General features: G+C 46.6%; 1 protein-coding gene across 1 annotated transcript in view; it reads left to right on the plus strand.

The window, feature by feature from the left end:
• Window positions 1–21,676, plus strand: part of LOC147697921 (cullin-4A) — a 625,511-nt gene that overhangs the window by 223,966 nt on the left and 379,869 nt on the right. Inside the window, exons 7-8 of the mRNA XM_086934608.1 lie at window positions 18,670–18,759; window positions 19,845–19,927. Coding sequence (XP_086790734.1) covers window positions 18,670–18,759; window positions 19,845–19,927 — 173 coding nt within the window. The remainder of the gene's footprint in view (window positions 1–18,669; window positions 18,760–19,844; window positions 19,928–21,676) is intronic.

The raw sequence follows: 21,676 nt of genomic DNA on the forward strand, positions 1-21,676 counted from the left end.
ATATGAGAAAAGCTTTGTACATAAGTCTCTTTTTTACTGGCAGCCAGTGTAGGGCCGCCAGAGCAGTTTTAGACGCTGCTCTTTTCGGAAGTCTCAGCACTAGGCGAGCTGCCAAGTTTTGAAGGACTTGTAAGCGTCCCAAACTTTTTTCCGTGGTGCTCAAGAACAGGACATTCCCGTAGTCTAAACGGGACGTCACAAGTGCCTGTGTCAAGGTGCGTCTAACTTCAAAGGGAAGTAGATCCAAGGTTTGATTGAGTGTTTTTAGCACCCCAAAGCACTTGCCCACTAGGCGACGAATGTGGCCCTCGTAGGATAGAGTGGGGGTCAACCCATAGCCCCAGGTTCTTAGCCTCCTTACAAGGGGTGGGGGTAGGACCCAGACAAGGTGGCCACCAGTTCGCTGTCCAGTTGAGGCTAGTGCCAATAACCATCAGTACCTCGGTTTTAGACCCGTTTAACTTTAGGCAGTGCGAGTTCATCCATGCCGCCAGATCCTGCATGCAGGTCTTAAAATTGGATGCCGTTGTTGTAGGTGCTTGAGATAGGGAGATTAGCAGCTGGGTGTCATCAGCGTAGGAGACTAACTCCACTCCATACGCCTGCACCACCTCGGCCAAGGGGGCCAAGTATAGATTAAATAGGGTTGGGCTCAGGGCGGAGCCCTGAGGCACTCCATGTTCCAGCGCTAACTCTGAGGATTTGAAGGAGCCTCGTTGAACCTGAAAGCTGCGACCTGTGAGAAAGGATTTCAACCACCCCAGGGCAGAGCCTGTGACACCCGCCCGGTTTAGACACTGTAGCAAGATGTAATGAGCTACAGTGTCAAACGCTGCGCTGAGGTCTAACATCACCAGCGCCATGGTGTGTCCGGCATCTGCCCCACGTCTGAGGGTCTCAGTCGCTCTCAAAGGGGCAGTCTCAGTCGAGTAACCCGACCGGAAGCCCGATTGGGAGGAGTGTAGAATGTTAGCTGTTTCTAAGTGAGCCATCAGTTGGGAGTTGGCCACTTTCTCAGCCACTTTGGCTAGATATGGCAGTAAGGAGATCGGCCTCAGATTCTCAAGCATTTCATGGCTTACATTGGGTTTCTTTTTTATGGGAAGAACTACGGCTTTCTTCCAGTCATCAGGAAGTGTCTGGGAAGCAAAAGATGTCTGAAGTACATGCCTGATGTAGGGTTCTAGAGTTGCCGGGCTCTCTCCCAATACTTTAGGGGGGGCTGGATCACGAGGGGAGCCTGACTTAATCCCTCGACAGATTTTACATAGAACCTCCGGGGAAGGGACCGTGAAATATTCCATACAATGTTCCGAGTTTCTAACACCAGTCTTTTCTACAAAGTCTAGCCCATTTTCAGGCTTGTTAGAGAAGGAAGCGTAAATGTCCCTGACTTTTCCTGCGAAGTATTCTGCTACCCTGTTGCATTCTGCTACAGAGTCATTAGCTGGGGTGTTAGAGCTCGCTACCAGGGAGATCTCATTAAAAAATTTAAAGAGTTCTTTCGAGGAGTTTTCAGCCTCCCCGATACGATTTTTATAGTGGGAGGCTTTGGCTCCCCGCACCATGGTTTGGTACTTCCTTTGTGCCTCCCTAAAGGTTATTTTTGATTGAGGGCAGAACTCAACCCGCCACCTGCGTTCGAATCTTTTGCATTCGGATTTAGCAGTTTACAGAGCAGGCGTAAACCATGGTGCTGACTTTTTGCCTCTAATTGTAGCCTTGGATGAGTACCACGGGGCAGTTGCGTTGAGGGCACACAGAATGCGTTCCTGAAGCCTGTAATTCGCACTCTCGCTATCACCACCCCCCGGTGGACCCCCTTCCTGTAGCAATCTGCTAAAGTTGGCTTGTGAGAAGTGCTTCCATTTGCGACGGGGATAGCTCTTGTGCTGTCCTTTTTGTGTGTCAGTCACTAAGATGTGTAAACTAAAGGGAACTAAATAGTGATCTGACCAGTGGACCGGAAGCGGAGCATCCGCTACCACTCCGTTCCAACTAGCAAACACTGGATCCAGTAAATGACCGTGCTTGTGGGTCGGGGTAAGATTTTTCAGTTCCAGTTGTACAGCCTGCATCTCTTGTCTTAAGTCTATGGCCTCCTTGTTACGCTCATTCACCAGATGAATATTGAGGTCTCCTACCACCAGAAGTCTGCTCCTCCGCATCGCTAAATGAGCGACTCCCTCCATCAGACTTGTTGAAAACTCTTTAAGGCCCCCTGGGGGTTTATATAAAAGGATACCAGAGACAGAGTTTTGAGGTCCTAGTTTCAGATTAAAATATCCTGCCTCACAACTTTCAATTTTGAATGGTTCTAGAGTGCATTCCAGTTGAGCCTTAGTAACTATAGCAATCCCCCCTCCCCTCCCCTCCCCCCACACATGTCTATTCTGACAATGTTGTAATTTGGCGGGATAGCTTCTATAAAGACCGGGTCAGAGTGGTCCCCTAACCAAGTTTCCGTCAGAAAGAGAATGTCTAACTTCTCGTCCTCAAGGAGGTCCCTGGTTTGAATACTGTGCTTGGAGAGCGATCTGCAGTTCAGCAAACCTCCCCGGAAGCTCCTGTTACAAGTCCCGCTAGCTGGTTCTCTTCTTCCCTTAAAAGAGCACTGCTGGCAATCTCGGAGTGTCCGTGCCTCCATACAGTGCCGGCATGTCTCTGGCATGGGTGGACGTAGGTCTAACAAATCTTGTCTCCCATAGTAGTACGTAGTCCGTACAGTTTGAGCAGGGGTCGTGGCCCCCGGCAGCGGACGGGCGCAGACGGGCTTGACTTTGGCGCGACTTCGGGAAGGGGGGGGGTCAGCTAGAGCGCTGACCTCACTGCTCTGTGCCCAGAAGTGTTGGGCTCCTCCTCACCCTCCGCAATAAACGCCCAGAATGGACGCGGGGTGGGAGTGCAGGAGGTGAGTGACCCCCCCACCGAACTATTATTCGGCCCAGAGTGAGATACACACAAGATTTAAAATTATTTTTCAACTCAAGTGCAGTGACAGTCGTACAGCCTGCCCGCAATTATTCGCTCTCACCATGTGTTAATAAAAGCATTACAATTGCTTACAATTAAAAACGCTCTCAAATCAGCGCCCACAGTGCAAGCACGTAGTTCACAAGCGAAGGGAGTCAGCCTCTGCCACCGGCTTCCTCCTCTCCACAATGTGGCCTCGTTCCTCCCCTCTTTTTAAGTGGTAGTGAACAGCGCAGCTAGAGCGCTGACCTCACTGCTGACCTCAGTCCTATGCAAAGCATTCTTGTTGGAAGACCGCCAGATCCGTCTACGACAATTGACTATGGCCATTTCAAAAAGAAAGTCAGTTTCAGTAAGAAAATACAAATCGCTCCTGGGAATGTGTTCATCAGCGATAGACCTAGTGCCCTTGGTCAGACTCGGGATGAGACTTCTCCTAGAGGAACTGCAAAAGCAATGGATTCTAACGTTGGGATCCTTCTAAGACATTATTAGGGTTACGATGGCCAATTTAAAAAAAAAGCCATATCAACAGCCTGGAGTAGAAAGCTGTATTTCTCTCCTCACAGGCCTTTCTACTGAGAACTGCAGGGGCCTCTGACTGGTCCGTACGGACAATACGACCATTGTATTCTACATAAATAGGGCAGAACTAAATCTCTCACACTTTCTCAGGAAGCGCAAGAACTATGGAGCTGGGCAACAGAGCATGGGATTTCTCTCAGGGCCGAGCATGTTCCAGGGCTTAATACCACTCTAGCAGATGCGCTCAGCAGACCTATAGACAATTGCCATGAATGAGAACTCAACTAATTCCAGCTGGACGGAGTATTTGTACTATGGGGAAAGCCAGCGCTGGATCGGTTTGCCACAGACATCAACTCCAAATGCCGGTCCTATGCCAGCTGGTTGCCCTTCCTGGGGTCTCCCTCCGGGCAATGCCCTTACAATGCGAGGGTCTGGGATATATGCCTACGCCTTTTTCCACCATCCCATTAATTCCCAGAGTACTGACCAAAATGAAGCTGGAAAGATGTCTCCTAATTCTCATTGCGCACAAGCAACATTGGTTCCCGGAACTTCATCTTTCAGAAGCCAGACCCATATCTGCAGCTTTTTCCTCCTCTCCTGACCAGGGACAACGGTCAAGTGCTCAATCTGAATCTGGAGTCACTGCACTTTCCTGCTTAGCTCCTGAATTCTTGGAGTTTAGAGACATGAACATTTCGCATGAGTGTAGAGACATCCTCTCGAAATCTAGAGTGGAAAGCACCAATAAGATGTACAAACTGAAATGAAAAAGGTTCTGTGTTTGGTGCCAACGAAATGGCTTGCATCCATTTCAAGTATCCCCACAACAGATTTTGCCATATCTCCTCTCCTTGGCAAAATCTGGTTTAGTTTTCGCATCAGTTAAGGTGCATCTGACTTCCATCTTTCGCTATAGAAGAGCTTCCAGCTCCACTTCTGTTTGTGTCTCAAGCCTGATCAAACAATTTATGAAGGGACTGTTCAGTACTTTTCCTCCAGTGCGTGCACCTCCACCAGAATGGAACCTCAACGTGGTCCTTGCCCAACTCTTTAAAAGACAATTCAAACCCATTCATGAAGCTGAATTCAAATTCCTAACATGAAAAGTCACTCTTCTGCTGGCCATCACTTCAGCCAGACTGGTAAGCGAGATCCAAGCGTTCACCATTAGGAAACCCTTTTTAATATTTAAAGAAGACGCTGTGATTCTAAGGACTAATCCTACATTTATTCCTTAAGTGCAGTCAGAATTCCACCTCAATGAGGTGCTTCTAATCCGGTCCTTTTTTCCGCAACCATCAATGCCTGCAGAGCAAACACTAGATACTCTGGATGTCAAACGTTGCCTTAAGTTCTAAGGTTCTTAAGTTCTAAGGACATTCGAAAAACTGATCAATTATTAGTTTCCTGTGGTCAAGGCAGAGAAGGAACGGCAGTAACAAAAGCCACTATCGCAAGATGCATATCGGCGTCGATATAGTTCTGTCACGTCAAAGCTAACAAACCTTTGGAAAAGACAGGAAAGGCTCTTTCCACCAGAGCAGTTGTCACATCAGCTGCCCTGTTCGTGGGGGTGACTCAGGAAAAAATCTGTCATGTTGCAACCTAGAGGACCACTCATACCTACACACAGCAGTACTGCCTGGAGTCCGCACAGGATGTAGATGCAGAGGTTGTCCAGGCAGTGCTTCGCTATCTCTTCCATTAAGGTAGGCCTCTTTCTAACCATTGGAAAGAGTCTTTTGTTCTCATAGTGATTACAAATGCTTACATATTCTTAATTATGTAAAACATTACTATGTAAGGTGTATTATAAGCTACGCTGTTGTTTTCCTTGCCTCGCCCTGATACTTTGTGCATGAAAATGCAACTATTTAAGTTTCTGTGTTCCGTGCACTTCTTTCTTTCATAGTCTTATTCCCCCCCCCCCCCCCCCCCAAAAAGAGAAAACATATATACATGTACATATAATAACAGTAGGTACAGGTATGGGTATAGCCTTTAAAGTGCCTCTTGTATTACCTCAAACTGTTGGGGGTTAACTATGTTTTTAAAGTCTCCCACTATCCACAACAGACAAGATAACATTACATGTGACTGCTTGCTACTCTGATTCAGGCGTGTGAATCTATGAAAGATACCCCAATACTAGATAAGAAAATAAGTTATTTACCTGTAACTAGGGTTATCCAGTATTTGTATCTTTCATAGATTCACATGCACCCACCCTCCTCCCGGTAGAGACTGTTTCCATATTATTCATTAACATACTCCCTTCTCACTTGTGCTGGGAAAATCTGAGGGAAACTGCCTCTGCTAGGAAGGTTCTATAGGGCGCTAGCAGCTGATTGGCTGTATTACTCATTAGGCCTTTTTAAAACATTTTTTAAAGGACATAGATGTGCTTTATAACACATGGCTCAGGGCCATTATAGCCTATGACATTATTTAAATACTGTTTGATTATGTTACAGTGGGACTCCCAATTCGCCGATGGAGAATGATTCAGGCATGTGAATCTATGAAAGATACTAATATTGGATAACCGTAGTTACAGGTAAGTAACTTATTTAATTTTTCGTCCTAGAGTCCCATATCCATAATTTATTTGTCTCATGTTATTCTAGTGAACTTTCTTGCTCATAGGCTTATGCCACCATTGACATTGCTGGTCCTGCCAGACCTGCCTGGGTTTGTGCTGTGGAGGTCTACAGTGAATAGTTTGGGTACCATTTTTGCCCTGTTTAAGCAGATCGAATCGGTGCTCCAAGCTCTAGCTGTAGGCTGACCTGTGGGAAATATGTTTACCTCCTTGAATTGACTCTTTATTTTTGAGGTTATTAGGGAAGTGGGAGTAGAAGCTTACTTCCTTATACTAGTCTCCAATTTTTTCGAGTCTGCTGCAGCTAGAGTGTAGGCATCAGATTATGCAGGCTGTGATGCAGTTTTTTCTTGTCAATGAGATGGTTAAAATGTATCACAAACGTGTTTTACCACTTACTCAAGGTGTGTGCAGATATGAGGCTGACGCACACGGTTAAGCACTTTAAAAAAGTGCTAATATGTTAACTAGTATGGCAGTCAACTTTTCCAGTAGGATGTGTCCAGCAAGACCCTGCTCTGTTTAGACGTGGCCCCAATATAACTGGTCCGGAGGTAAGGCGGCAAGGCCTGTAGGGCAGACCATCCAAGTCTGGTTTCTCCCATGGTTCCCAGCAGTGACCTTAATTTGAAGATTCAGGCTGGCTTGTCAGGCAGACCCAGCTGGATTTCTATCCCTTCCACTCCGTTCCAGGATGATCAGCTCAGCTCCACTCCGATGTGCACAAGCCAGCCAGTCTGTGCTGGAAAGTTGCTCCCACGCCAGCAAAGACACCCACTCCCCCTAAGAAGTCAAGGTCTGTCACCGAAGGATGAGGCAGCTTCCAGGTCAGGCCTGTTGCAATCCCACTAGCCAGTCAAACCTTTGTCCAAATATGCTTACACAGTTACTCTGCTCCCATCGCTAGTCAGAATCCGGTCAGGCAAGTCAGTCCAGTTTCAGCACTCGACAAATCGGCTCACTGAAGATACTAGATCATTCTCCATCAGATGTACTATTCTCCGGCGCAGCTATATAAATATGGTCTGAAAAACTCTGATTGCTGTGGCTCGGAGGGTGCCGATTTGTGCACCTGGCATGGGCTTGCTCTAGAATATCTGCATTTTGGGCGGGAGTGACTGAGGTGTTGTCTACTATGACTGGTGCTCAGATTGAGAATGACCTCCAAGGTGTGCTTGCTGGGAATCGTGTCCAAGATACCGGCGGGGATACGCAAACTGGTAGTGCTCTCTTTGCAGCTTGCCAAGCGTAGGGTTGCCATGTGCTGGGGATGGCGGCGGGCACCTGACCTGGAGCAATGGCTGCGGGACCTGGCATATTGCTGCAACCAACTTACCTGCTATTTTGAGTGCCTGCCATCAGCGTCTCGGCCACCCGGATGGATGCTGGCTAGCCTCGCAAGGATGGTTCTAGAGCATTATGTGTGTTCTCTTTCTCACATTGAGAGTGCTCACCTTGTTGGTAAGGTTGCTGTGCTACTGATATCAGAAGAGATGCCGGTGTTGCTGTAACCCCAATTACTGTATTTGCACTATTGATGACTCTCCTGCCTCTTTATGTAGCTGTGATGTGTTACTTGATTTGTGTATTATCAGTGACCGTAATGTTTGCACACCATCAGACTGTACAATGATTTTGTCCTTTACTTGCCAAAATGATAAATAATTTTTTTTAAAAAAAAGAAGATACTAGATTATTTAGGCCTGGAGAGGTGAAGGTGCCAAAGGTGAGAGCTATGCTAAGATGCGTACTACATTTTGCCAAACCTGGCCACGCCCCCCTTGACATTTTTAGACCACAAGAGTGCCACCTTGTTGCCCCATAAACAAACCAAGATCAAGTGTTCTACTTAGTTTCTTACTGGAAAAAGGAGTTCCAGTGAGCCTTCTATGTATTGAAAGGAAGTTGTCCAGTTTGAGGAAACCAAAGGTACAGAAAAATGTAGTAGTCCCAAAGTTATGGATGGATATATTTTTTGATTCCTCCTGGGCAATGGCAAGGGATTAAAAGTGGTTAAGAAGCTGGTCCTGAGTGGTTCGGGCTCTTGAGAAGGATGGTGGGTTTTTCCATAGCACTCTGAGCTATGTTCAGTGTTTTGGTCCATATCTATCTTAAAGATAATATGATTTGAGGGAAATGTAGAAGAGAATTGGAATAGCGGTTTGTTTCTTCATACATAATTGTGAATCATACTTTACAACAAAAGTCTCAGACAAGTCGATCATGAGCTACCAGTAGCTCATAGCCAGTCTTGGGGTAAGTAGCTCGCTGCCTCTCCCTTCAGTCTGGGAGTATGCTGCTGCAGGGAAATGTGACAGGAGTAGCAAGCACCCACCCTTCCATTAAATACATATTGTTGCTTCCTGGGAAAGAAGTCTGACCATAAATAAATGTCTAGGTTTGAAAACTTGAGCCCTGAAAAATATTGCCTTCATGAACTTAAATTTCATTAAACTCAATGTGAAATATTTGTAGGGTATTACACTACATCTAAACAACTCATTTTCAGAGTTGCACTACACTTCTGTTTTCTTTCTCTTCATCTTTCTTTCTCACCTTTTTTCTCTCTCATCTTTCTCTTCATTTTACTTTATTTTTCCATCTTTTTGTTTATCCTCCTTTCGAATTTTTCGTTCTCTTTATTTCTGTCTTTTTCTATCTCATAATCTCTGTATTTGGTCTCATCTTTCTCCTTTTATCTTAATTTTTCTCTGTATCTTTCTTTCTCTCTTTCAGGCTGTCTCCTTTCTTTCGGTCCCTCCTTTCTTCTTCTCTTGCTGTTTCTTTCTGTTTCTCCTTTCCTCTTCTTTTTTCTGTCTTTCCTCTCCTATTTCCTTGCTCTTTTATTGCTTTCCTTTCCTCATCTTTTTTTTATCTCATTTACATGTTTATTTGTTTCTTTCTTTCATATCTCCTCTCCTTGATTAATGTCTTGCCTTCATTTTCTTCCCTCTTACTTTTTCTATTTTTCTTTTTCTCCTTCTCCCCTTCTCTGTCATTATCTGTGTCTAAAGTCCGTGCCTTATCTTCAGTCCTTACCTTTTCTGATCCTCTGCTTGGTACTGCCTCATTCCCTTTCATTCCTTATTTCATTTTCTTCAAGCCTTTAGTCTTTTCTTTTCCATGTCTTCTTTGTTCCTCACCCCTTTCTTCCTTATTTCCTTCTTCTACTTCTTTCCTTTCAGTCTTTCTTTTCTCTGTTCATTTCCTCACTCTCTCGCATTTCTCCTTTCTCTACTTTTTTGCTGTCCTTCTTTCCATCTTTGTTTGTTCTCCCCTTCCTTCCATCTTTCATTCCTCTTCCATTCCTTCCTTCCTCTTTCCTTACCTCTTTCTTCTTTCCTGTCTTCTTTCTTTACCTTTGTTTCTTCTCTACTTTTTCTTTCCTTTCTCACTTTTTCTTTTCTTTACTCTTTTCCTTTTGCTCATTCTCATTTTATTTTCTCAGTACCACTTGGCAAACTGCAACAGTTTTGGAACCTATGGAGCAAAACAACTTGTTAATGGCCACAAGTGGCTGGCTAGAATTTTTGAAAAAAATCACTTCAAAATACAATCAAATGATCCACCTAAAACGCAGTATCTTTTACGTAATTGCTTTACGATAACATATAGACATATTACAATCAAAATTCCAGCAGAGAGGATAAACATTGGAACCAGTGCTGCAAATGACAGACATTTCTAGTGGGAAAGTACTGGTACTCTCGCCTAGAAGTGTTCTTTCATTTCAAGCACAGATCTAAATTATTGAACAGGTCTGGCTCAAACTGAAGATATGGAATAGGAAGGAGACCACCTACAAAGAAAGAGAAACAATTGATAACATGATGTATGCCATAAAATACTCATTACAAGCTTACAAGGTAAAAAAAAGTTTGTTAAACTGGAAGTCCAACAAGAAAATTAACTGAAATAGAAAACTAAAGGCCAACCACCGATAGAGTATCAAAGAGGTATGATGTAGGGGTCATAATATATAAATGCTGTACTGGCAGAAATACATAAACAGCAAGTGTTATGCACTAAATACTGCCACCAACCCATGTCCAAATAGTGCTAATTGTTCTTGCTTATTACAATGACTCAAAGTCCATCCTCATAAAGATAAAATACAACCAAAAAATATGCCTTAAACAAGCAATGTATTTGTGTCACAAATCTCATTGTGGTACATACTACATTGAGGTGATGGAAATAAATGTAAAATAAAGTGGAAGTAACAGTTCACAAATACGGCTTAAGAATCAAAAGCCCTGGGGGCGTGGCTTGGACGCCGATCGGGATGGCGGCGTGAGCTCGCAGCTCCGCGCGGAATCCCGCTAATTCTCCTGTTTTCGGGACCCTAGGCGACCCGAAGACGACGCTCCTGCCCTCTGAAGTGTAAGGGGACAGCTGGGCACAATCGGAGAGTCGCTGGGGGACTGCTGGCCCCGAGAAGATCGAGTGAAGGGGCGGCCGAGGTGTTGCCGAGGGTGCGAAGAAAATGGCGGCGATGAGGTCGGACGGCCCCGAACTTCAGCCCTGAGCCAAGTTGTCGCCGACTGGCAAGAGATCCTGCAATCGGCTGATCGAGGCACTAGGATCGGCGGTGCTGTGCCCTGAGACCAGGGGACGCTGACCTGATTCGCCCAGGAGCTTGGGGACCTTCGTTGGCCACCTCCCTAAGACTCATCCTTCCCCCCTCAGGCTTCGGAGGGGGGGCGACGGACCTGAGCTCGTCTACTGGTCATTGCTCCTGAGCGCATCGGTGGGGACATTGCACTGACCGGTGCCCGGAAACTGGCACGGAACTACGGGCGCCGATGCAAAACGGGCGCCTGGACCTGTGACGCAGCACCCTGGCATGGCGGCGATCGGAGGGCCGATGCCCGGGAATCGCGCTGAGGGGGATTCGGCGACATCAACTCGGCTGAGCGAGAGTCCCTCCCCGGAGCTTGACCAAGAACAGCGTCTGAACCGGCGTTTGGATGCCATACTTGATGCGATCACTTCAACTAAGGAAGCATTGCACCATGACATTGCCCAAGTGGCCACGGGCCTGGGGCTGCTACGCGCGGATCACGCGAAGCTGGCCGACAGGGTCAAGGACCATGACCAACTGTTGCTGGACCTGAAGCCATCGGTGGTGACCGCGGAGCACAGGATCACAGACATTTTGGCCCGACTGGACTCGCTGGAGCGGAGGGCGGAGGATGCCGAAGGCCGCAATAGACGGAACAACGTGCGGGTCGTAGGCCTGCCGGAACGGATTGAGGGGGAGGATGCGGTGGCCTATATGGAGAACTGGTTCCGCACTGTGGTAGCGCCGGAGGGGCTTACTCCCTTTTTCACCCTGGAGCGAGCTCACCGAGTGCCTGCTCGCCTGCCCGCCGGGGATTGGCTGCCCCCCCCCGACCGATGGTGGTGCGGCTCCTCCACTACAAGGACCGGGATCTCCTCATCCAGCGGGCCAGGATGTCGGGCCCGTATGAGGTGGAGAACAGTAAGGTTACGATCTTCCCGGACTACACTCAAGCGGTCCAGAAGAACAGGGCATCGTTCCTCGCGGTGAAGAAAGAGCTCAGGGAGGAAGGCATCCAGTACTCCTTGCTCTACCCGGCTAAGCTGCGGATCATAATGGATGGCTCTACGCACTTTTTTCAGACTCCGGATGAAGTTTGGCAATGGCTGGAGTCATATAGAGCGGGGACGGACAGATCGCATAAAAGTAGGCGAGACCAACCCAAGCAGCCCCGGGTGAGGCAATCACAACGCATCAGATCCCGCAACAGGCGCCAGCGGTAGAAACGGGAGGCTCAAATGGCGGCGGAGAAGAGGGATGCGCTCGCAGCGACGGCGGCCATTACAGGGTCGCAACAGAACAGTGAACGGGCAGAAACGGACTCGGGAGGGGAAGGCAGCAGGACGGGAGAGGAACTCTCAGAAGCGGAAAGCTCGAAGGGGCCGATAGTGACCCCACAGACATCGGATGGTATTTTCTGCGGCTGAGATTGAATTGGGACTAGATCGCGACTTCATGGTAGGGTGGTATCCTGTTGATGGAGGGCGGGTTGCCGGGAGGGGGAGCTGTGTGCTTCGGAGGGGATGAAGGCGCGGGGCGCGGGCTCCGCTTGCTGGGGTCGGCGGTGACTCACCCCCCTTGGGCCCTTAAGGCCGACTGTGGTGGAGACCACAGGGTAAGAGTGCGAGAAGTTGGTTCAAGGTTTGGATGGGGGCGGCCATTGGGTTCGTGTGCTCTGTCCTGGGGAGTGGGGTTTGGGAAGTTTTTCTGTTTTGGGAATGTTCGGGGGGGGGGGCAACTGCATTGGGGGGGCTATGAACCTTTGTTATTTGAATCGGACTGTACGGAGCTGGAATGGGGACATTACCTAATGTGAAATGCCTGACGTGGAATGTCCGGGGGCTACGAACTATGGTGAAACGTCACAAAGTCCATGCATATCTAGTACGCAGGGGGGTTCAGATTGCTATGCTCCAGGAGACTCATCTCACCAAAAAAGAGTGCGCTGCCTTGCAGAAAAGATGGCGGGGCCAGGTGTTTGGCACCACTTACTCAGCGTATGCCAGGGGGGTGTTGATCTGGGTGAGGGCGGGGATACCCTTTCAAGTGCGGAATCAAGTGGTGGATCCTGATGGCCGGTTTGTGGCGGTGGAGGGGAGGTTATATGGACGGGATGTGGTTTTCTGCTGTGTATATGCACCGAACACTGATCAAGCTCGATACTTCGATAGCCTCTCGGGGTCCTTGGCCTCTTTCCTGGCGGGCCCGGTAGTGTTAGGGGGGGACTTCAATTCGATCACGGATGTGGCTCTGGATAGGTCCCATCCCCCCCTGGTGGACTCCCCGGTGCGCAGGCTGGCCGCGCACAGGAAGGACTGGCAGGAACGATGGGGGTTGCTGGATGTCTGGAGGGAGCGGCACAGGGGAGCCAGGGATTATTCCTTTTATTCTGCTCTCCATGATCTGCATGTCAGGATTGATTCGGTGCTCTGTGGTTGATCCCTAGCCCCATTGATTTTCCACGCGGAGTACCTGGCTAGGACTATCTCCGATCATAACCCCCTATTGGTACACATTCAGTGGCAGAGAGAGCGCTCAGTGATACCAACATGGCGGCTTCGGCCGGAGACGCTTGAGGATTCTGTGTTCAGCGACGCGGTTCGGCAAGGCATTGATAGCTATTTCGGAGTGAATGAGGGCACGGCCACTAGTAGGTCCACTGAATGGGATGCAATGAAAGTGGTGGTGAGAGGGGTGTGTCTGGGTAGGTTCTCGAATGCTCGCACGACTGTGTTGAACGACCTAATGAAAGCGGAAGAAACTTTGAGGGACTTGGAGCGCCGCAGGCCGGCTAGGCCAGATTTACAGGCCCAGTTATTGGAAGCGAAGGAAGTGGTTGCCACCGAGACGGAACGTTTAAGGTGTTATGACCACAGGCAGTATATCATCAGGGCACATGCAGAAAGGGACAAGGTGGGTACCCTCTTGGCCAGATTCGCTAACCCGGAACTTAGGGGCTGCCCGATCCTCAGCATTAATAATGCACAGGGAGAAGTGGTGTACTCCCAGGCAGCGGTATTGGAACGTTTTAGGGGGTATTATGAGGAATTATACCAGAGTCAGCTGGGAGTGGGGGTTCAGGACATTGCGGAATACCTGGGGGAGAGGCAGCTTCCGGTCATGGACGAGGAGGACGCGAAGGAGCTGGGTAGCCCGATCACGCTCACAGAAATACGGGTGGCCATCAAACATATGGCCCGCAACAAGACGCCCGGGGTGGACGGACTGCCGATTGAATTTTATCAACAGTATGTGGACAGCTTGGCTCCCAGGCTGCTGGTGGTGTATACGGAGGCTTTCGAAGCGGGGGCATTGCCTGGGTCCATGCGGGAGGCCTTGATTGTACCGCTCCTAAAGCCTGGACGGGATGCCGCGGATGTGAGGTCTTATCGCCCGCTATCCATGCTGACGGTAGATTATAAGATCCTGAGCCGAATCCTAGCCACCAGGCTGGCCCCACATATGACGGGCCTGGTACACAAGGACCAGGCCGGGTTTATACCCACGAGGAGCACGGCGCTAAATATCCGCCGCCTGGTGGGAATAATGGACGCCATCTTGGACGGGGAGGGAGCTCCGGCGGTCCTGTCCGTGGACATCGAGAAGGCCTTTGATAGTTTGGAATGGTCTTTCCTGGATGGAGTGTTAGAGAGGTTTGGCATGGGCGAGGGGTTCCGCAGGTGGACGAGGGTCTTATATGCCTCGGCAACGGCGAGAGTGCGTTTGGGCGGCCTGGTGTCTGCAGCGTACCCGGTGGGCAGGGGCACACGACAGGGATGTTCTCTCTCCCCTCTATTGTTTGCTCTGGCGATGGAACCCTTGGCGGTCCATGCGAGGTCAGGTGACAGGTACGCGGGGATAGTCAGCGGCGGGCAGTGGCATTATATATCGCTGTATGCGGATGACTTGCTCCTGTACCTAGCTGACACCTCGGGGGCATTGGTCGGAGCGATGCATCTGTTGTCTGAGTTCGGCCGGCTGTCGGGCCTTAAGGTTAATTGGGCGAAGACTTGTGTATTCCCGCTGCGAGCGGGATCGCCAGTCCCGGGCAGCGATTTGGGCGTAGTATGGGAGCCCTCTTGCATCACATATCTGGGTGTTCGCATCTACCACGCGACTGCGGACCTATTGGAGGGCAACATTGGTCGCTGTGTCCGGGCACTGAGGGGCAGCTTGTCTTTCTGGTCGACCCTCCCGCTGACGGTTCTGGGTAGGATTGCACTTTTGAAAATGGTGGCGCTCCCCCGCTTCCTCTATTATTTCCGAACGCTGCCTGTCTGGATTCCCCAGGGGGTCTTTAGAGACCTGCGGCCAATGATTATTGGCTTCCTATGGGGGCATGGCCGACGTAGAGTGGCCCTGAGCACGCTACTTCGCCCCAAGCTAGAAGGGGGCATGGCTGTGCCCGACTTCGAGCTGTATTATCTTGCGGCGCAGTTGCAGGTCCTTACACAGAACGTAGCTAGGGTGTTTCGGGGCCCAGAGGAGGACCGGGATCGGGGGATACAACGCCACGTGCTGTCTTACATCATCATGCAACAGAGGCTCGAGTTACGGGCCCTCACCATGGAAGAGCGGACGCTCCGGCTGTGCTGGCAGAGGAGCCTTCGGAGAGCGAGGGCATCGCGGCCCTATGCACCGGAGATCCCGATCGGAATGCTGACGGCTTTGCCGCACGGGGGGGATTGGTCCCCGTTGCTGGATTGGGAAGAGGCGGGACTGCAGGTAGTAGGCGACCTATACATAGACGGGGCTTTGGCGCCGTTCGAAGCGCTCCGGGACCAGTTCGGGCTGCCCGATGGGGGTTTCCTCCTACACGCGGCAGTGGTGGCTGCCATACAGAAGCACTGGAAAGGGGGGCTCCTGGAACCCACAACGACTATGGCGTGCCAATATATGGTGATGGCGGCTGGTACGTTCAAAGCTGTGACGTGCCTCCATAATAGGATGCTGAATGAGGGACTGGAACCACTCCAAGGGCTCAAGGCTAAATGGGAGGTGAGCGTAGGCCGGCCCATACCGGATACGGCATGGGGCCACATCCTGCGGCGCACGTGGAAGGGCACGAGAAATGCGCGCTTTCAGCAGGTACATTTCTATGTGCTTCATAGGGCTTATTTAGCTCCTGAGAAATTACAGCGGCACTTTCAGGTGCCGGATGCCCGATGCCCACGGTGTTTGTCTCTGGGAGCGGACATGGACCATTTGTTTTGGGGGTGCTCACACCTGGGGACCTATTGGGCGGAGGTAGGGGAACTCATGAATGAAGTGACTGACAGGGAGGTGGAATTCGATATGGCGGCGTGCCTGCTGCTCTGGTTCCCGCATACTAAACACACCAAGGTGACAAGCAAATTCATAGACCTGGGTTTGATATTGGCGCAGAGGGAAATATCGTGGCATTGGAAGTCCAGGGGGGGACCCTCACTGCGTAGATGGAAGAATGAACTGCTGCGGTGGTCTGACTGCGAGAGTGTGCTCCGGATGAAGCAGGCTGTCAAGATGGGGAATGAGAAGGCATTGGATGCGGCGCGTGCATGGGAGTTAGTGGTACAAGCTTTGCGTGATTCTTTGGTAGAGGATGAGGATGGTGAGAACTAAGCCGATGGACACCGCGGGGCGAACACAGAAGTATTGTACCACGCACTGTAGTGGATCCATCCAATTCAACAGGACGAGGCACACACCTTAGCAGTTGCCAGGGGAGGGGGGGCTTGGGGGGTCCGGTTAACGGGAGTTTGGGGTGGGCCGGAAGCCATTAGATGGTAGCTCGTTAGGGCACCTTGGATCTACTGGGACGGTGGGTACTGTGTGGAATGTGGAATGGCTGGGGAGAGCGGCCAGGCGTGACAGACCCATAGCGCCTAGGGCGGGTCCCGACAAGGGCGGTACCACTGATTATCACTGGGATGGCTGACGGGAGTGATGTTGTGGGTGGGGGGGTAAAAGCAGATACGCAAAACGACATTTTAACCATGGTCCCTATGGGACGTGCACCGTGATGTTTTCCTATTGAATGAAGTAATATGCCGCCCGGCCTCCGGGATGCGGGCTGAATGGCTGTGTACGATTGGGATTTCTTATTGGACGGGGGGATATCACGAGTGAACTGGCTGATTAATTGTATCCTGTGGTTTATAATTCTGCAATAAAAATATATTTAAAAAAAAAAAAAAAAAGAATCAAAAGCCCTAGACAATGTTTCGCTTTGCACAAATCGGTCTAACTAATATAAGAGGTGAAAATAATAAAGAAACACTGCTCAGGCATCTCACGTCTTTGGGGGCATCTTCAAGGCGTAGTAGAAACGAAGGGATTCAAAGAATTTATGCACTTGGCATACTTTCTGTGAATTATAAACTACTAACATCCATTTGAAAGACAGTTAAAGATTTGCTACAAAGTAAAATAAAGACTAGTCACAAGAAAAATAGTGTAAGTAGACCGCAGACAAAAAAGTTCTCGCCTCCTCCTATTTCAAAATGGATCCAGGCAAGTCTCTCTGATGTGAGAACAGGGGAGGCTCAATTACAGATTCATATTTGAGCTGAATAAAACACAACTTGAGATAAAAGTAATTTATTTTGAAATTCATAATTGATTTATGGTGTGTTATTTTGGTTTAATTGTACAGAGGAAGTTGTTTTCTCTAAATGCCTAAAAGAATACAAGCACATCAAAGATTTGATGTAGAAAAATATCCTAACTCATTATTGTATTTGTGGATGGATTTAAAACAATACAATTTAAATAAGTAAAGAAGAAGAGTTAAATATTGCCATTATTATCACCCGAGTGCTGAAGTTTCTTGGTATAAAAGGTTCCACTCCCTGGAATGGTTTGCCGTATTAGTTAGAGTCTGGTTGCGACTCCACCTCAAGTTTGTAAAAGCACAGGAACGTTGAGTGAAATTAGGTGTGCAGGATGAATAACACAATTCCTAGTATAACATCCCACCATCTAATGAAATTTAGAGAAGTGATGCATTAGATATAAAATAAAGAGGGCCACAATGATCAAGAGAAGCCCTCCATTTCTTGTTATAAATGCTGCAGTACAGTCTCAGATCATCAGCCAAAAAAAACCTAAATTCCTTTCCCTGATCTATATCCCTAAAGAGAATCTGTGTCTTGGTAGTATATTGAAAAAAAGTAGAAAAGCAGTGAAACCCAGAAATCTAATCTCCCTTCTTGCTGTATAGGCAGGTTCCTTCCACTTATTAGTTTAGAAGTTAATTGAAGGGAGGACAAATGGATGATTTGGGCTTTCTTGTATGTAAACGTCTCTAGCATGACATGCAATTATCTTGTAGATCCATATTTTTGTATTTCATAAGGCTGCAATAGAGTCCAAGATTTAAAAATAGGAGCGGTCCAGATACACTTACCACCGGAGGCACTGCAACTGAGTAAAATGACCTAATTAAATGACAATTTGTCTTTAAGATAAGTTCCAGGTTTACTTTTGTTGCTTCATTACCATGCTTTTTGAAATTGAGAATAGGCTCACAGAAACACATTTTGTGTGCTTCTGTTGTGACTTTTCTAATGAACATGTTACCTAGCATTGTTAATATTCTGTAGTTAGTCTTCATTATCAGCTGTCACTCAGCATTGTGCTTCTGCAGTTAGTTTGACAGTGCTCCTGATAGATCCAAACTGAAATAATGTAAGGGTTGTGCTTCCAAACGTATTAACCATCTTCAACGTTTTGACTACAGAACTCTTTCCAGAATTTTAATGAAATAATTTCCAAGGTATGCACTTAAATACATTGGGGTTCTATTTCCTCTTCATGTTGATGTTAGCCTGAGCTATAGTGCAGAGCGCAAACTGAAATACTTCCTGATGCTTAATACGCGTGGAGCATTAGCAACACGCTGACAGACTTACCACTAGAAAGACCTAGTAGGGAATAAAAATATAATTTTCTTGTGTACAATGAAGTGTAAAAACTACTTCTAGGAGGAAATGTTGATTTTTATTTATGTTTCCTGTAGGTGTATAAAGAATGCTTTGAACAAAGATTCCTGGAGGAAACTGATCGATTGTACGCTGCAGAGGGCCAACGATTAATGCAAGAAAGAGAGGTACAGTATTTTCAAGAATTTCACATTAGCATAACATTGAGAAAAATAACAAATTATATTTTAAAAAGTTAAAGGATCTAGAAGACTTAGAGAAAAAGTTTGTCATTTTTTAAGTCATCAAGGTTTACCTGTTTGGACACTTAATTGTCTCTTCTCTTTGTTAATTTTTTTTTTCATTTTTATATAGCTTTGCGGGTGTTTTTCACTCGATTCATCATTTATACAAGAGATAAAAATATTTGCAGGCAAATTCACACCATTAAAAATTGTGTTTTTTTTTAAACCACCAAAAAGTGACATCTGTGCTTTGTGTATAATTTTTAGAATTGTCTTGGTATCACATGCAGAATTGTGCCAACTGAATTGGAGATGTAAGTAGAAACTTGCCTATGCTCTTCTAAATTGCATTTTTTCTGACTGGTGAAGTAACAGAGTAATACAAGTGGCGGCAAGTAATAACTTCTTTCTGTATAGAACTTAAACCTGCGTTCCTGCCTTATTTAAGCACTATAAATAACAGAAGTTACTCTATCCAATTTAGGGTACCCAATTTACAGACAAAGAAGGAACGGAGAGGAACTTAGCTACTGTGCTATATAGAATGAAGTTTAGCTGTTGTGCCTATTTATTCAGCATTTACTGTTATAGCGGTGGGCACTGCATTGCCTAGCTAAAGAAAGTTTCTCAATTTAAAGTGATCCAATAGATCATTTCTCTCTCATGTCCTATTCAAGTATTTATTGTATAATTTCCTTCAGACAAATCTCCAGTGCAATGTAAGCACGTTATAATCGTTTTTCTTTCATCCACTGCCTTCTTAATTTTTTTTTAATGATGGCACTCAATTAATTATCCACAGATGTTTAATTCCTGAATGAACATAGTCTTTAATTATATTTTATTTTATAAAACCAACCACATTATAAATTGGTGTGGATTGCCAGGGCACCTGTGATTAAAGGTTGTTTCCACTTTCAATTTTAAGGGTGACCAAAATATTTGTAATATCTTTATTTGCTTTCAAATAAAAACATAAAATACAGCATATTACAGGACTTAAGTCTGAACTATTTTTTTTCTTCCAGGTTCCAGAGTATCTCCATCATGTAAATAAACGTTTGGAAGAAGAAGGTGATCGAGTAATGACCTATTTGGATCACAGCACACAGTGAGTGTAGACCGACTTTTCTTGAGCAGTGTCATCATATGATCAATCGCTAGATTTCACAAAATCGCATGTAATATAACCTACATTTTGTGAGTTGTTGCTAAATAAGTGCCATTGTTGATGTCTACTTAACAGCACCGCCATAAGACAGTGCCAGCTAGCAGCCAGTCATCTAAAAATGCCCTTATTGCTAAGAAGGGTGGGTGCCCAATTGGGAAGCTTTTATTTTTCCTGGGGCCTCAAAAAAATCCTTGTACCTCATCGAGAGCTGAAGTAAGGCCGAAATAAAGAGAAAGGACCGGGAGGTGAAGAAAATGGCAACTGGTCATGTGAATAATTAGTGACAGGAAGGGGTCCCAGTAGCATAGGAACAATAACCACAAAGATAAAATTGAATCAATGAAACAAAAAATTTTTTTAGTCCACATTGTTTTATTCACAATGGGAGAGCATATTGAATATACAATGTTTCAGAGCAATGAATTAGTGGTTTTCACAGTGCCCCAAAGCAATGGAAAAGGGGAGGGTGGTGTGTGATAGCGTGAGGAAGTAGTGAAAGAAGGAAGGAAGATTCTTAGGTGATGGTGTAATCAACAAATATAACTCATTTGTCTATGTTACAAATTATGTACAAAGAACAGGACCGTTAGGCTCATACAAATGTTTCAAACAAAAAACATCCTCCACAAGGTTCAATAAATGAAAACAATGGGGCGTGGAGTTGATATTCAAGGGCAGATGGTTGTCGACGTTTCGACCCTCATATGTGCAGATAGTAGTAATCTTGCTGCGGGGTCTTCATCAGGACTGGAAGGTTGGGACACATAACCACATACGTGGTATAAACAGGACCCGATGTGGTGTATTTTAAAGGTCGATATTGATGATCGTAATGTTAAACATACGTTGAGTGTAGTTGCTCAAAAGCCGGTCGTGGTCCTAGATACCAACGATAATATGAAGTCCAGTCGACGTATAAGAAACACGTCCGACGGGAAACGCGTTGGGTTGCAGTCTGGTTGGGAGAATATTCTCGACGAGTCAAGTACGGAATGAATCACGTCCTGATCGCTGCTCCAAATCGCAATGCATCCATGTGAATAATTAGGCAGTGAATCCCAAAGAAAATGAAGGCATTGAAAGCCGATTGACAGCAGAACAGGAATGGAAAAAAATTATATATTTCTTTACACTTCGTGTTATAAGTGTTTTAAATAATTTCTAAAATTGCCTGCTTTGGTACTTATCAATTAACCATGAACTAGGTCACCCAGATTAAAATATTAGTTTTTTCTTTTCACCATATACTATACACATACTGCTGGTGATATAATCACTACCAAGTTCAATCGATTTTCCAAATTTATTTCTCCTCATTTTTAATAATATTCATTAAATAAATAGTTCTATTAAAAATCCATAATATAATTTAATAATTACTCATTCTTCATTCGGCCATTAGAATACTCTGCTTCTTTCAATTTTCATGTTCTCCCAATGCATTCTGATTCAGAAAATGCATATCCTGTAAACTTGAACAATCTGCAGTTGCGCTACTAGCTACGTAGTGTTTAACCCCCTGCTATAATGGGGTAGTCATCCACTTCAGTAACAGCCAGTGATTTGAAAAAACAATAACAAATCTATAAAGTTTAGCACCAAATAGATTTTCAGCGTTTAATTTTCTGTTGTAAAATGTTGGACAATATATTTCTTATTTGATACAGGTTCTTTCTAGGGAAATATCCA

This window comes from Lissotriton vulgaris, chromosome 8, assembly GCF_964263255.1.
Source record: "Lissotriton vulgaris chromosome 8, aLisVul1.2, whole genome shotgun sequence".
In the NCBI taxonomy this organism is placed as follows: Eukaryota; Metazoa; Chordata; class Amphibia; order Caudata; family Salamandridae; genus Lissotriton; species Lissotriton vulgaris.